General features: G+C 43.1%; 1 protein-coding gene across 1 annotated transcript in view; it reads right to left on the minus strand.

Annotated features, from left to right (window-relative positions):
- Positions 1–16,013, minus strand: part of LOC124800005 (maltase A3-like) — a 131,043-nt gene extending 115,030 nt beyond the window's left edge. Inside the window, exon 1 of the mRNA XM_047262962.1 lies at positions 15,844–16,013. Coding sequence (XP_047118918.1) covers positions 15,844–16,006 — 163 coding nt within the window. The 5' untranslated portion in view covers positions 16,007–16,013. The remainder of the gene's footprint in view (positions 1–15,843) is intronic.
- Positions 16,014–16,903: the final 890 nt, after the last annotated feature.

The following is a 16,903-nucleotide window of genomic DNA, read 5'->3' on the forward strand; positions in this document are numbered from 1 at the left end:
GACCAAGGAAATTCTTTGATAGGTTCTAAGCAGAAAAGGTCCAGAAGACAAATATATAGAAGAGTCGGTGACATTGAAAAACTTGCAGGACCTACTCCGATTCGTATTGCTTAAAGCCTTAACACATGCAAAAGTTTAGAGGGATTCTTTATTCAGCAGTGGATATCAAAAATGTATGATGTGTGTAGTTACCTGCAGTTCATAGAATATGGGTGAAACAGCGTGCGTATCTGCAAATGTTTATAATTGTGGGCCTACTACTCGTATTCGTGTAGGGAAACCCTCGGTGATAAGCAACATTACTCCACACGAAGAAGACAGCAAGCTATCCTTTGGTTGCAGAAAAGAATGCAAAAGAATCAGTCTTTTCCTAAATACTACGTCGAAATCCCACCAACCAGCCTTTTATATACAGGGATAAAGTGCGGCCCTTGTGAGCACGTGGTCACACGCATTAGCGTGCCGAGGTCTCTTTGTACAGCTGAAAAATGAACGATTACTAAACGGCAGAGGCGGATTAGTTTCTTGCACGCAAAAGTGTCACGAAAACCCAGGGAGCAGTAAAATCGCTTTCTGTGTCAGAAACATTTATCACGAGCACCTGCTCGTGGAATCCTAGAAAGTGACCTAGGAAGGCAAGAACATGCAGAGCGCTACAGCAACATTACCGCAAAGACAATGAATGCAAAAATAATGCAAACCGAACGAGATCCGTTTGTTTGGAAATAGGTACAACAGTAAACAGTTTCGCGCTCGGAATTTCAGCATGATTCTGGATCAACCCAACGCCTTCAGACTTCATTCTGATGAGGTGTGTAGCCTTGATGCTTATGTAAGGAGTGCGCCTTGTGCTAAAACGTCAGGTATGAGTCAGAGGTGGCGTTACAGAAACCCTGAAGTTTTGTCGTTACCTTATGTCCATTACAGTACTGCTCAAGACTGTTTAAGATTAAGTTGACTCAAGAAACTACTTCTGAAGGACTTCTGTAAAGTGTCGAAAGGTCAGCTTCTTACATTATTCTCCGTTACGTGTTTTCTAAGGCTGTCTTCGTCAACATCATCTTGAAATGGTTATATTTTGCCACTTTTAATATGTTTGAGATACGGTAGTTTGTTTCGCAAGGTATCTGTCTCTTCATTTTAAGTTATTGTGCTATATCGATGAGTTCTACTTACAATTTTCATAAACGAAAGTCAGACGAAATAATTATAGTCACATTTTTTGAGTATGGGCCACGTAAATAACAATTATGCGTGTGATACTGTCGCATAAAAGTTAACAGTTCTCTTACTAACCTTTTATAATTAAGATATACTGTGAAAAAAATATTTCCGAATAAAAATTTCATTTTGTAAAATTAATTTTCCTACTTTTAAATTATTGTAATGGTTGCACAGAAGAAACTGAAATACGACGTAGGTCGCTGTTTGTTACCTTCCAAACATCTCTGTATTGTATTAGATTTCAATGTAAATTTCTATTTTGCGTCTCGAGCTGTGGCGGAAGATGCTGTTTATAACCCAGAAGTTGTTCACTGCGTAGCATGGAAGACATTTGTGGTATGTCTGGCAGTGTGTAAAGTAATGACTGCGTAACAAGTGTGGAAATATTTGTATCAAATGCTATATGTTCCAAAAATTGAGATTAATTGTAAGAATTGCTAAAACTGGATCTTGGACTGAATTAAAAAATCATCAGTTCCACATGATATGTACGAAATAATCATTTAGGACTCTTTCCAAATAATGGAATGAGAGCGATTAACACTAGTCGAGCACACCGATCAATAAGAAAACCACAAACAATATTTCGCTTCCAGCTCTAGAATAATTACAAAAATGTTGCAACAAACTTTTCCTTTTGTAATTTCATTTTCGTGTTTGAATAAATGCAGGACCGTTGCACGCTGCAATCACTCTTCCATATTGCGAGCTGTCCTTTTCATTTCTTCATAATTTGGATGCTTTGCAACCTCCAATAGATCTGTAACATTTTCTTTCTTGGTCTTCGCTTGCTTCTCTTTTCTGAAAATTTTCCTTACAGTGTATTCGTTAAACATTGTGTCTAAATAAAAGTTCAGAAACCTTTTCTTTCCTTTTGGATACTATTAGGTTTCTCAGGTCACTGAATCCTTTCAAAATATCTTCATTAAATTTCCTTTCAGCCCTTCAGATTTTCGTTTATCCATCACCTTTAAGCTGTATCTGCCGTTCTTTTAGAGTGTCCAGGTTTCACAGCTATAAAGAAGCCCACTAGAGTTGACCTTCTTGACGAATTATTTTTCTTTTCTCTACCAAACAAACTGTTAAATAAATTCCTTCGTTTACTGAGAGCACATTTTGCTGCTGTAATTCTTTTTCTAATTTCCGTGCTACATTTATCAACATTTTCTGATTTATTTTTTTCAATTTTGACATCAACTGCCCTTGCTTATGATTTTCTTACTATCAGAATTTAGGTTTTGTCAGTATTAATTTTAATTTCAAACTTTTTCATAATTGTTGTAAATTCATAAGGTATACTCTGTTTTTCATTATCAGCTACTAAGCTAATTTCATTTGCACATATTAATCATTGAAGGGCAATTTCTTTCACGTTAACTCCAGATATTTTCCCTTTAAAAGTATTAACGTTTGCGTGGAAAAGGCAAAACAAATTTGCTAATAATGAGTGCCCATGTCTCACTCCTTTTCTAATTTAGACTTTGCTCTACTACCTTATTAGTAAAACAAAAAAATTGCCTAGCAAATTGACATCTAATATGTTTGAAACGCTAGATGGAGAACGGAGCTATGTAAAAGTAAGTAGTGGTTGTTTTATTGTGATTTACCGACAAATCAGTACAAATACGTCTTTAACCTGACGAACGCCGCTACAAAACGATCGAAATATTGGTTGTTCTAGCGCTGTAGTATTTTTATTATTGTATAAAACGAGATTATAATGAGGGCATCATCAAATTGCTGCTGTTTTGTCTCGTCTTCGGTTGTGGTTTGTAACACATCCCATGTCGATGCATAGGCAGTACGGGAAAACGTATCTGATTGGTGGAAGGATGTTCCATGTGACACGGCCGACAATAAGATATAAAAAGTTAATTCAGTATTGCTTGGATATTTTGTGTACAGCCCGTTAGATATTTTTGCAGCTCTATTACTGGGACGTGAATAATCAACGAAAGGATAACGTTCTACGAGTCGGAGCGTGGAATGTCAGAAGCTTGAACGTGGTAGGAAAACTAGAAAATCTGAAAAGGGAAATGCAGAGGTTCAATCTAGATATAGTAGGGGTCAGTGAAGTGAAGTGGAAGGAAGACAAGGATTTCGGGTCAGATGAGTATCGGGTAATGTCAACAGCAGCAGAAAGTGGTATAACAGGTGTAGGATTCGTTATGAATAGGAAGGTTGGGCAGAGGGTGTGTTACTGTGAACAGTTCAGTGACCGGGTTGTTCTAATCAGAATCGACAGCAAACCAACACCGACAACGATAGTTCAGGTATACATGCCGACGTCGCAAGCTGAAGATGAACAGATAGAGAAAGTGTATGAGGATATTGAAAGGGTAATGCAGTATGTAAAGGGGGACGGAAATCTAAGTCATGGGCGACTGGAATGCAGTTGTAGGGGCAGGAGTAGAAGAAAAGGTTACAGGAGAATATGGGCTTGGGACAAGGAATGAAAGAGGAGAAAGACTAATTGAGTTCTGTAACAAGTTTCAGCTAGTAATAGCGAATACCCTGTTCAAGAATCACAAGAGGAGGAGGTATACTTGGAAAAGGCCGGGAGATACGGGAAGATTTCAATTAGATTACATCATGGTCAGACAGAGATTCTGAAATCAGATTCTGGATTGTAAGGCGTACCCAGGAGCAGATATAGACTCAGATGAAGAGTAGGCTGAAGTTCAAGACATTAGTCAGTAAGAATCAATACGCAAAGAAGTGGGATACGGAAGTACTAAGGAATGACGAGATATGTTTGAAGTTCTCTAACGCTATAGACACAGCAATAAGGAATAGCGCAGTAGGCAGTACAGTTGAAGACGAATGGACATCTCTAAAAAGGGTCATCACAGAAGTTGGGAAGGAAAACATAGGTACAACGAAGGTAGCTGCGAAGAAACCATGGGTAACAGAAGAAATACTTCAGTTGATTGATGAAAGGAGGAAGTACAAACATGTTCCGGGAAAATCAGGAATACAGAAATACAAGTCGCTGAGGAATGAAATAAATAGGAAGTGCAGGGAAGCTAAGACGAAATGGTTACAGGAAAAATTTGAAGACATCGAAAAAGATATGATTGTCGGAAGGACAGACTCAGCATACAGGAAAGTCAAAACAACCTTTGGTGACATTAAAAGCAACGGTGGTAACATTAAGAGTGCAACGGGAATTCCACTGTTAAATGCAGAGGAGAGAGCAGATAGGTGGAAAGAATACATTGAAAGCCACTATGAGGGTGAAGATTTGTCCAATGTGATAGAAGAAGAAACAGGAGTCGATTTAGAAGAGATAGGGGATACAGTATTAGAATCGGAATTTAAAAGAACTTTGGAGGACTTACGGTCAAATAAGGCAGAAGGGATAGATAACATTCCATTAGAATTTCTAAAATCATTGGGGGAAGTGGCAACAAAACGACTATTCACGTTGGTGTGTAGAATATATGAGTCTGGCGATATACCATCTGACTTTCGGAAAAGCATCATCCACACAATTCTGAAAACGGCAAGTGCTGACAAGTGCGCGAATTATCGCACAATCAGCTTAACAGCTCATGCATCGAAGCTGCTTACAAGAATAATATACAGAAGAATGGAAAAGAAAATTGAGAATGCGCTAGGTGACGATCAGTTTGGCTTTAGGAAAAGTAAAGGGACGAGAGAGGCAATTCTGACGTTACGGCTAATAATGGAAGCAAGGCTAAAGAAAAATCAAGACACTTTCATAGGATTTGTCGACCAGGAAAAAGCGTTCGACAATATAAAATGGTGCAAGCTGTTCGAGATTCTGAAAAAAGTAGGGGTAAGCTATAGGGAGAGACGGGTGATATACAATATGTACAACAACCAAGAGGGAATAATAAGAGTGGACGAACAAGAACGAAGTGCTCGTATTAAGAAGGGTGTAAGACAAGGCTGTAGCCTATCGCCCCTACTCTTCAATCTGTACATCGAGGAAGCAATGATGGAAATAAAAGAAAGGTTCAGAAGAGGAATTAAAATACAAGGTGAAAGGATATCAATGATACGATTCGCTGATGACATTGCTATCCTGAATGAAAGTGAAGAAGAATTAAATGATATACTGAATGGAATGAACAGTCTAATGAATACACAGTATGGTTTCAGAGTAAATCGGAGAAAGACGAAGGTAATGAGAAGTAGTACAAATGAGAACAGCGAGAAACTTAACATCAGGATTGATAGTCACGAAGTCAATGAAGTTAAGGAATTCTGCTACCTAGGTAGTAAAATAACCAATGACGGACGGAGCAAGGAGGACATCAAAAGCAGACTCGCTATGGCAAAAAAGGCATTTCTGGCCAAGAGAAGTCCACTAATATCAAATACCGGCCTTAATTTGAGGAAGAAATTTCTGAGGATGTACGTCTGGAGTACAGCATTGTATGGTAGTGAAACATAGACTGTGAGAAAACCGGAACAGAAGAGAATCGAAGCATTTGAGATGTGGTGCTATAGACGAATGTTGGAAATTAGGTGGACTGATAAGGTAAGGAATGAGGAGGTTCTACGCAGAATCGGAGAGGAAAGGAATATGTGGAAAACACTGATAAGGAGAAGGGACAGGATGATAGGACATCTGCTAAGACATGAGGGAATGACTTCCATGGTACTAGAGGGAGCTTTAGAGAGCAAAAACTGTAGAGGAAGACAGAGATTGGAATACGTCAAGCAAATAATTGAGGACGCAGGTTGCAAGTGCTACTCTGAGATGAAGAGGTTAGCACAGGAAAGGAATTCGTGGCGGGCCGCATCAAACTAGTCAGTAGACTGATGACCAAAAAAAAAAAAAAATTACTGGGACGTGTGTGTGTGTGTGCAAGCATTTTGACCTCTGCGAACAGGCAGTCGCAAGTCTGGAAAACCTGCCGAGGTTCAAGGATTGGTGCAGTAATTAGCAGGTGACCTCATCATAAACAAATGTAAAATGTTGTCCGTAAAGAGGTGTATAGACTTGTTTTTATTTGGTTGCCCAGTCACTGTAATCAGTCACATCTATTAAATGTCTGAGGAGCAATTTTAAATGGAAATACCTTACAAAACTAATCGTAGGGACGGTAGATGCCACATTGTAGTTCAGTGGAAGAATAATCAAGAAAGTATAATCCATCCACTGAAGAAGCAGGTCACAACATCAGCATTCGACTGTTGTTTTAGTGCTGATCCACAGTCTTGGACACTTATGAGGTAGGACTTATAGAGTAGCTAGAGAAGATCCAAAGAAAGTGTGTTTGATCACGGATCGCTTTAGTGAGAGTGAAAGCGTTACGGAGACGCTCACACACTTCTAACGGCAGACATTACTAGAAGAAAAATGTTGAAGCTATTGGAGCTCATATGGAGGCTTACCAGCAATCGTTCTTCCCGTGCTCACTACCCATGACTGGAAAAGGAAGGGGGAGAAATAATTTCCGTGATACACGGTAGAGTGATCGGGGATTATAAGGGTTGGAGAAAACGAAACAGCCCGAAAAACATTCCATGTATCTTAAGATGGGGAAGCCAACTTACATCTTCCGCATCCAGAGCGGATGATGTAAGATCGGTTGCCTATCTGACAGTGCATGAAAAATTTCTGGGTTAGCCTTATTTTGAGCACCCTGTAGATTCACACGGGGTGGATAACAATACGCAAATACTAGAAACAAAACACATTACAATGCCTAATATGGATAAATAATCTCTTGTGTGCTTTTAAATGGAATCCTACTTCATTCTGCAAGTTCAGGAAGCGATGATGGAGGCTGAGCCGGCCGAAGTGGTTGAGCGGTTCTAGGCGCTTCAGTCTGGAACCCCGCGACCGCTACGGTCGCAGGTTCGAATCTTGCCTCGGGCATGAATGTGTGAGATGTCCTTGGGTTGGTTAGGTTTAAGTAGTTCAAAGTTCTAGGGGACTGATGACCTCAGATTTTAAGTCTCATATTGCTCAGAGCCATTTGAACCAGTTTGATGGAGGCTTTTAGCTTCCGCACTCCATTCTTCCCAAAGCAGACCATAAAGTCACCCTAATATTGAGATCTGATCACTGTGGTGGCCAGGAGAGATGTGACAATTCACCCCCTTCCTCACGAAACCAGCCCTGAAGTTGTGAGGGGTATAAAAAGGGGCCTCGTCATCTTGAAACACAGCATCACTTTTGGGGAACAAACATTGTACGATGGGGTGCACCTGATCAAGCAAAATTGTCTCAATGTTTGACAGCAATGCAACCTTACAGAGTAACGTTGGGACCATGGAATACCGCGATATGACTGCCCAAATCATCACCGAACCCCCGCCATGTTTAACTCTTGGTACGTAAACTGGGCCAGAATTTAGAAACAATGTTAAACAAGCCTCATCTGATCAGACAACGTTCTTCCATTGCTCCATGGTCCACGTTTTATGACTTCGGTACCACGTTTTCCTTTTATGGACGTTTACACCACTGATAAGGGGTTCTGGAATCCCAGCTCGTCCGGCACTTCACTGGAGCTGACTTCGTGTTGTTTTGGTGCTGACAGGGTTCGCGAGCGGACATTCGGTTCTGTGGTGACTTTTGCTGTTGTCATCCTCTTATTTTCCGTCGAAGTCCTCTTTGACGACTGTCTGTCACCATCAGCCAACAAGCAATTTCGTCCGCGTTGTGACTTAGTAGATGATATTTTTTCGCTTCCCGTGTATGTGGAATAAATCACCATTCACAAAGGTAAAAAGAAAGAAGGGAAATGAGTGGTACATGAAGAGACTCCTTCCACAGACGGTGAGGTAGATTGTCAAGTGTGGATGTATATCATGAATGCTACGAGCACTTCACATAGACCCAGCATGAGACTGGAACTGGTAACAATAAACTGATGAATGTAACGGAAGGATGTGTTGCAAAAGCGACGTACGACCAAGAAACTTAAATTTTAATTAATTGAAATTTAAAATACTCTGCTTAATATACAGTTTTGAAACCTGGTTTTTGCCTCTACGTTTATGTTCTAAATACGGACGTAATAAGGATAAAGATCCGAGTTTTTAGGACCTGGCAGAAAAACGTCTATAGGTCTTGTAGTAAAACTGAACGCTAGCTACGTCATCTGAATAACTGTTTAACTTGCCGGTTTTCAGAATAAAACAGACATTTATGTTTTCCTGAAAATACCGGGAAGAAGGTGTAAAATAGTGAAGTAATCGTTATTTCCTAGGAACAGAATTCACTTGCATCGAAAGGAAAACACCTTGTCATAAAATGGCCTAGCCCTAATTTATTTAAAGGCTGTTTCAAAAAAATGGTTCAAATGGCTCTGAGCACTATGGGACTTAACTTGTGAGGTTATTAGTCCCATAGAACTTAGAACTACTTAAACCTAACCAACCTAAGGACATCACACACATCCATGCCCGAGGCAGGATTCGAGTCTGCTACCGTAGCGGTCGCGCGGTTCCAGACTGTAGCGCCTAGAACCGCTCGGCCACCCCGGCCGGCAAAGGCTGTTTCACATTACCCAGGATGCTACAGAAGGTTGCATAATGTACTATTATAAACACAGCGAGATGCCATTTCAAACTGAAGTCACTGATTGTCATTCCCTCTCTTTCTTATACACTCCTGGAAATTGAAATAAGAACACCGTGAATTCATTGTCTCAGGAAGGGGAAACTTTATTGACACATTCCTGGGGTCAGATACATCACATGATCACACTGACAGAACCACAGGCACATAGACACAGGCAACAGAGCATGCACAATGTCGGCACTAGTACAGTGTATATCCACCTTTCGCAGCAATGCAGGCTGCTATTCTCCCATGGAGACGATCGTAGAGATGCTGGATGTAGTCCTGTGGAACGGCTTGCCATGCCATTTCCACCTGGCGCCTCAGTTGGACCAGCGTTCGTGCTGGACGTGGAGACCGCGTGAGACGACGCTTCATCCAGTCCCAAACATACTCAATGGGGGACAGATCCGGAGATCTTGCTGGCCAGGGTAGTTGACTTACACCTTCTAGAGCACGTTGGGTGGCACGGGATACATGCGGACGTGCATTGTCCTGTTGGAACAGCAAGTTCCCTTGCCGGTCTAGGAATGGTAGAACGATGGGTTCGATGACGGTTTGGATGTACCGTGCACTATTCAGTGTCCCCTCGACGATCACCAGTGGTGTACGGCCAGTGTAGGAGATCGCTCCCCACACCATGATGCCGGGTGTTGGCCCTGTGTGCCTCGGTCGTATGCAGTCCTGATTGTGACGCTCACCTGCACGGCGCCAAACACGCATACGACCATCATTGGCACCAAGGCAGAAGCGACTCTCATCGCTGAAGACGACACGTCTCCATTCGTCCCTCCATTCACGCCTGTCGAGACACCACTGGAGGTGGGCTGCACGATGTTGGGGCGTGAGCGGAAGACGGCCTAACGGTGTGCGGGACCGTAGCCCAGCTTCATGGAAACGGTTGCGAATGGTCCTCGCCGATACCCCAGGAGCAACAGTGTCCCTAATTTGCTGGGAAGTGGCGGTGCGGTCCCCTACGGCACTGCGTAGGATCCTACGGTCTTGGCGTGCATCCGTGCGTCGCAGCGGTCCGGTCCCAGGTCGACGGGCACGTGCACCTTCCGCCGACCACTGGCGACAACATCGATGTACTGTGGAGACCTCACGCCCCACGTGTTGAGCAATTCGGCGGTACGTCTACCCGGCCTCCCGCATGCCCACTATACGCCCTCGTTCAAAGTCCGTCAACTGCACATACGGTTCACGTCCACGCTGTCGCGGCATGCTACCAGTGTTAAAGACTGCGATGGAGCTCCGTATGCCACGGCAAACTGGCTGACACTGACGGCGGCGGTGCACAAATGCTGCGCAGCTAGCGCCATTCGGCTGCCAACACCGCGGTTCCTGGTGTGTCCGCTGTGCCGTGCGTGTGATCATTGCTTGTACAGCCCTCTCGCAGTGTCCGGAGCAAGTATGGTGGGTCTGACACACCGGTGTCAATGTGTTCTGTTTTCCATTTCCAGGAGTGTAGTATCTGTATCAGAATAGAATTGTTAATAAAACTGTTCTGTTGAGGAGTATGTTTCCAATCGTGAATTAATGACTAAATGCTTTTGTAATCTTCTTGCTAAGTGTTACTGGCTGTTAACGTCCATCTTTGTGTCCACAAAACAGCGCAGGTTGGTTAATGTCAATAAATAGCACATCCTCACGTTTAAGCTATTACGACGAATTACGTGGCCTATTTATGGTATATCGGATTGATATTTTCGATATTTTTGCTTATAACGTAATGATATTACACACAAACTAAATAATCCACCCAAAACTCGAGACGTTTGGCGTCCATCGCTCAATGCAATCGATAACAATCACAACTCTTCGATATGCCAAGCACGCCGCTCAGAAAATTGTTTCTGTTGGCTGCACACTGTTTTAAAGACGATAAACGCCGGATCGAAAAGGTAAAAGCAAGCAGCTTCATATAAAAAACTTCAATAATGTTTAGACACTACACTCAATATTGCCGGAGATTCAGATACGCCGTACTGGAGGTAAGCTCTTCATTTATTTAATATCTGAAATCAGCACGACGAATTAGTAAAGGAACATTGATTTACACAGGCACTTCGTGAAAATTATAGTATCAGATAAACACATACGCACACGCAGCGAGTGTGACAAGAACTATGTATGATGTAACGAGTATTCCTCCCACACCAATTCTTTAAAGAATCTAACTGCCATATTCAAAAGCGCTTCAAATGTGTGATTACTTTAAAAATGAGTTAATGTGTCTAATATTTCACATTAAGCACTCAAAACCTTAATAGTTGAAGACGCAAAGCCCTAATTAATTTGGTTTTAATAATTTAGCCGGTACATTCAGTGGTTACTGTTACTTGGATATTGTGAGTGGAATGTGTTGCGAATAAAGTTAGTGGTAAAGAAGTAATAAATTAATGTCTTATGCCTGGCATTAAGTGAGAAAGAAATTTCGAAAATGTTAGAAATTATGCGTAGAGTTTGTTCAAAATCGCTAAGTGCTCTCATTCTCAAATACTGGACCAATATATTCTGATTCATTTATTCGCCTTGAGTTTTTTTACCTCAAGATATTTTCTAACTTTAATACTTGATTTATTGTGTTAATCCTTTAATGCAAGATTATACCTCTTCTTAAATAGAATTTAACTTTTTAAATTCGGTTAATAATTAAATGAAATACTAAAAAACAAATTTTTGTTGCTTCTGGAAGCCATTGTATAAGTAACCTGTAACTGGTATTGGCTGACGGATCTAGCCGTTTAGTAAGACAGAAGTTGACCGCCCGGCTAGCCGTGCGGTGTAACGCGCTGCTTCCCGAGAGGGAAGGCATGCCTGGCACGAATGTCGAGGTCCGGTGTGTTGGCTAGCCTAGGGATGGTTTTTAAGGCAGTTTTCCATCTACCTCGGTGAATGCAGGCTGGTTCCCCTTATCGCACCTCTGTTACATTAAGTCTGCGATTGCTGCGCAAACACTGTGCCGATTTTGTTTAATGTCCTCTCGCGTTTCGTAGTGTTCTGCCTGAGTTTTCTAGAAGAAAATTCAGCGACGACAGTTGTGGTCCCGCTCAGATTCGACCCACAACTCCTCTCTGGAGAAGAAAATCTTCGACTCACAGTGAGGTCACAAAAACATAGCGAGGGTATATGAATACTGCGACATTGAGGAAGAGTTGTACGAGTACTTTCCCGTCGCCCAGTCGGTAAGACACGTTGCTGTTCATACGAGGAAAAGTGTTGCAACTGTAAAGAGCATGAAAACGCTTTGCAACACTCCTCCCGGCGGATCTGCTTGTATTCTGCGTAAGAAAATAATCAGTGTTTGCAGAAGAATCGTTGCCTGCATATGACGAAATCAGAAGGCAGACTACGCCGTCAACACGGTCGCAGGTATTAAAGGGCATGTAACTGTCTTCATTATTTCGTTCATAGCCGACGAAATCATCTGATGGTATATGATAACAGAAGTAAAAGCATTCCAGTAAAAACGGGTCAAAAAATGGTTCAAATGTCTCTGAGCACTATGCGACTCAACTTCTGAGGTCATCAGTCGTCTAGAACTTAGAACTAATTAAACATAACTAACGTAAGGACATCATACACATCCATGCCCGAGGCAGGATTCGAACCTGCGACCGGAGCGGTCGCTCGGTTCAAAAAACGGGTCAGCAGAGGACCGCAGCGAGAGGTAACTCAGAGTGTGTGGTTACAACCCACTAATGACTTTTGTACTAAGTACTGCCCTGATTAGTAGAAATGTATCTGAAAATTTGTAGTGTATGAATAGAAAGAGATATGACAGAAATTTCCCCAGCAAATTCTCCACTTACTGAAAAGTGTTTACTACGGAAATTTCCTGGTGAGCTCAATGAACCGGATTTCGTGGCACCAAGATGTGTGGACTCGCTAAGAACCTAGATATTCAGCTATAAAATTTTTGTGTGTTTTTTGGTTATATTTAGTATTGTTTTACGCGTATTTCGTCATTTATGTATTGTGTAAAGTCTTTGTATAAGAATGTAGAATGATGATGTAAAACAAACAAACACGGTCCGAACAGGCCTTGAAGGCCCAACGATACCGACCGGCCGCCGTGTCATCATCAGCCTTAGGTGACACCGGATGCGGAATCGGAGGGGCATGCGGTCAGCACACTGCTGTCTCGGCCGTTGCCAGTTTTCGTGAATGATGCCGCTACAACCCAATCAAGTAGCTTCTCAATTGGACTGACAAGGGCTGAGTGCACGCAGCTATCCAACAGCATTCGGCAGACCTGGACGCTGACCCATCCAAGTGCTAGACAAGCCCGACAGCGGTTAACGTCGGTGATCTGACGGAAACCTGTGGCACCACTGCGACAAGGCCGATGGTAAAATGACCATGTAAACCATACAAATAATAATAATATGTCAAATGTAAATTTTTGTGTACAGCCCCCACTTAATTCGGCTCAAATTTCGCCCATGACCTATTTTAACAGAAAATACTGCTATAGCAGGCCAAATGTTATAACTTACTGCATATTCGTAGCACTAAAAAGTGGTGTTTCACGTGTCGCTTTATAATTTGCATGCAGTATTGTAACCGACTCTCCAGTGAGTTACGAAATCTTTCAAAATGTCCTTGACTGTCTCCTAAATATTGACAAGACCGTATTACCTGATGCTCCATTTCTTTGACCGTATGAAGGAGAGCATTGAACACGTCACTTCTGAGCTGCTCTAAACAGCAGAACCCGTACGATCGAAGTCACGTGATCTCAGGGACCAAGGAATAGGCCGTTCTCCACCTATTAATCTTGGACCATACTGGGCCGTTACACAGCGTATGCTTGTACCACATTCCCCAAAAATCGTTCAAATGGCTCTGAGCACTATGGGACAACATCTGAGGTCATCAGTCCCCTAGACTTAGAACTACTTAAACCTAACTAACCTAAGGGCATCACACACATCCATGCCCGAGGCAGGATTCGAACCTGCGACCGTAGCGATCGCGCGGTTCCAGACTGAAGCGCCTAGAGCCGCTTGGCCACTGCGGCCGGCTCACATTCCCCAATCATGGGCCATGAGTATAATATGAGCTCATTTAGATGGGTCAAAGTCAAGGGAATGAGTGTAGAGCGGAAAATGCAAGAATTTTTCATCGTCACTCTTGGCAGGATTGTTATGGAGGTGTTTTGCTATTGCTTTCCTCCGACATATTATAAAGTGCCAGGTGTGTATTACCCGACCACGATATTTTACACTTGGCCTCGCGTGACCGTTATCAGAAACACCCGGTGACGTTACACTAAACAAATTTAGTGTGCCTAAGGAAAGTGCATAGCATTGTGAATGTTTCCAAGACAGTTGTGTGTATACTATCAAGTGGATCAGCGTGTCCTCCTGAAATATCACGATACAAAAGCTGACCGAAGCGCCCTCACTCGCTGGTGCAATGATATTGTGGTCGACCAATACCTTTGTCGTAGGGGTAACTATCGTTGAGTGCTTCTACATTGTAGTGTCGGGTTTGTGTTGTTGTGGATGAAGGGCGAGGAGAGGGAATCCGGCGCCAGCTCATAGGCCTCTCTTCTCGAAAAGCACCAACGGGCCGCCGAACTTAACGTCCTCATGCGACGAAGGGATCACTACCAAAAGTGTCACGTGACCTTCCTTCATGAAACACTGCGGTGAGGACAGGAATTTAACCCAAGGCTTTGGCGCAAAGATTGGTGATCAGAAACTTCACGCCATCACCCTGCGTGTCACAGTTCGAATCGGCTTACCTACTAGTCGAACGCCACCGGTTAGTCGTACGTCAGCGACCTCGGGTATGGAAGCAGGTTATGACACGGGAACTTAGGCGACAAGTTTACGATACAAATATATTCGTATTAACTAGGACGATATCACAATATCACACATTTATTAACGCGCCTATTTGTTTTTGCTTATCAAAGTGATCATACGTTATTCTGTCAGTTACATGCATGACTTTGGGCTACTCTCGGCGGCTGTGGCAGAAGAAATTCAGTAAAAAATATGGTGGTGGCGCATATTTAAGATATTAGGCTATAAAATAAAAATTCTGCAAGTATTACCCGTACTTTGCCAGAAAAAAACTAAGATAGACAAAATAATTTTCGTGGCGAAAAAATACACCAGCGTGAATTCTAGTTTTGGAAAAAAAAATTGATTTCTTGAAAGTAAAAAGGGTAATTAAGACGTTTATTAGTAATTTGAGGAAAAATTTTTGCCCGAAATTTCATAGCCAAACGAAGGGTGGAAAATAGGCAAACGAAAAATCAAATTGACCAGCGCGAGGTATATTTCGCAAATAAATAAATAAGTAAAATATAGAAATTAACTGCGTGAAAGTGATCACCACAATTAGAAACACTTAATTAGTGATTTGAGGGAAAACTGTAATGCTTCACGAACGGGTGCAGCTAGGCACGTGAATCAAGTGTTGAATCATCTCTTCCTGGCCTAACTATTCTGCGCACAAGAAGTTACATTATTCTGATTTTTCATGCCTCCTGAACCAGACATATGTACTTGTGTACTGGTAATGTCCGGAAGGACTGCACGACGGCTTGAAAGCAGAGATTTGTGGACACTGTCAGCTCGACGAAAGCCTCACCTCCGATCGGAATCAGCATCGGTGCCGAAACTACTTGGCGAACGCGTGAACGCAAATCTGCGGCAAACTCCGCGTTCAGTAATTCAAGAACAGTGTTAATCGGATTTATTATTGTTATAATACCGCCAACCGGTTTCAACCCGACGTAGGGGTCATCTTCTGGGCGTTTACATATTTGGTCTATAGTTGATGGTTTCCTGCCGGTATGTAGACAGGAGTGACACCACCAGCAGTCGGCCAATGGTGTAAACGCCCAGAAGATGACCCCTACATCTGGTTGAAACCGGTTGGCGGTATTATAACAATAATAAATGCGATTAAGACTGTTCTCGAATTACTGATTAATCATACTAATCGCTGTTTCTCTCCACAACCATGCTGTCCAAAAAATTCCGCGTTGCTCCGCGTCCCGGACGTCTGCGGCATTCGGTGGTCCGACACGTTTGCGCTCGACTCACCTTTGATGTCTCCCACGCCGTTGGCGTCGGAGTCCTTGAAGGACTTGGGGTAGACCTGGTAGACGACGCCAGTCTGCCACCACTTGAGCGCCTCGCCGGCGGCCAGCAGTGGCAGCGAGACCGCCAGTAGCAGCGACAGCGGCACGGTCGCAGCTGGCGCCATTCCGGGAGGAGCGCCGCCACTGGCGCCATGGCGCGCGCCGCCCGCCTATATGGCCTCCGGACCGCCGCCAGCCCGGCCTCTCTGCGCATGCACGGCGCGCTGCGCTGCTGCTGGACTCGTTCGACCGTCACGGCTCTTCAGATAAAGTTCCCTAGGAGAGGGACGTTCATAAAAAACACACGCTATTTAAAAGTCGCACAAAAACCACAAATTTGAAGATACTTCAGTAAATGTTTCACATTGAATTAACACATTTACTGTTAAATTCTTGGATTATATAGAGAGAAATTTCTTGAGTAGTTTCGGGGAAGAAGAATGTACCCGTGGAGGCCAACCAGCTGCTGATAGTGCCTGCACACGCTGTACATGGTACGGAAACAACTGGTTCTCCCGTAGCACTCTCCATACAGTGACGTGGTCAACGTTACCTTGTACAGCAGCAACTTCTCTGACGCTGACATTAGGATTATCGTCAACTGCACGAAGAATTGCCTCGTCCATCGCAGGTCTCCTCGTCGTTCTAGGTCTTCCCCAGTCGCGAGTCATAGGCTGGAATGTTCCGTGCTCCCTAAGACGCCGATCAATTGCTTCGAACGTCTTCCTGTCGGGACACCTTCGTTCTGGAAATCTGTCTCGATACAAACGTACCGCGCCACGGCTATTGCCCCGTGCTAATCCATACATCAAATGGGCATCTGCCATTTGTAAACATTGCACTGACTGCAAAACCACGTTCGTGATGAACACTAACCTGTTGATGCTACGTACTGATGTGCTTGATGCTAGTACTGTAGAGCAATGGTACGGCCAAACTTTCAGGAAACATTCCTCACACACAAATAAAGAAAAGATGTTATGTGGACATGTGTCCAGAAACGCTTAATTTCCATGTTAGAG

This window comes from Schistocerca piceifrons, chromosome 1 (assembly GCF_021461385.2).
Source record: "Schistocerca piceifrons isolate TAMUIC-IGC-003096 chromosome 1, iqSchPice1.1, whole genome shotgun sequence".
In the NCBI taxonomy this organism is placed as follows: Eukaryota; Metazoa; Arthropoda; class Insecta; order Orthoptera; family Acrididae; genus Schistocerca; species Schistocerca piceifrons.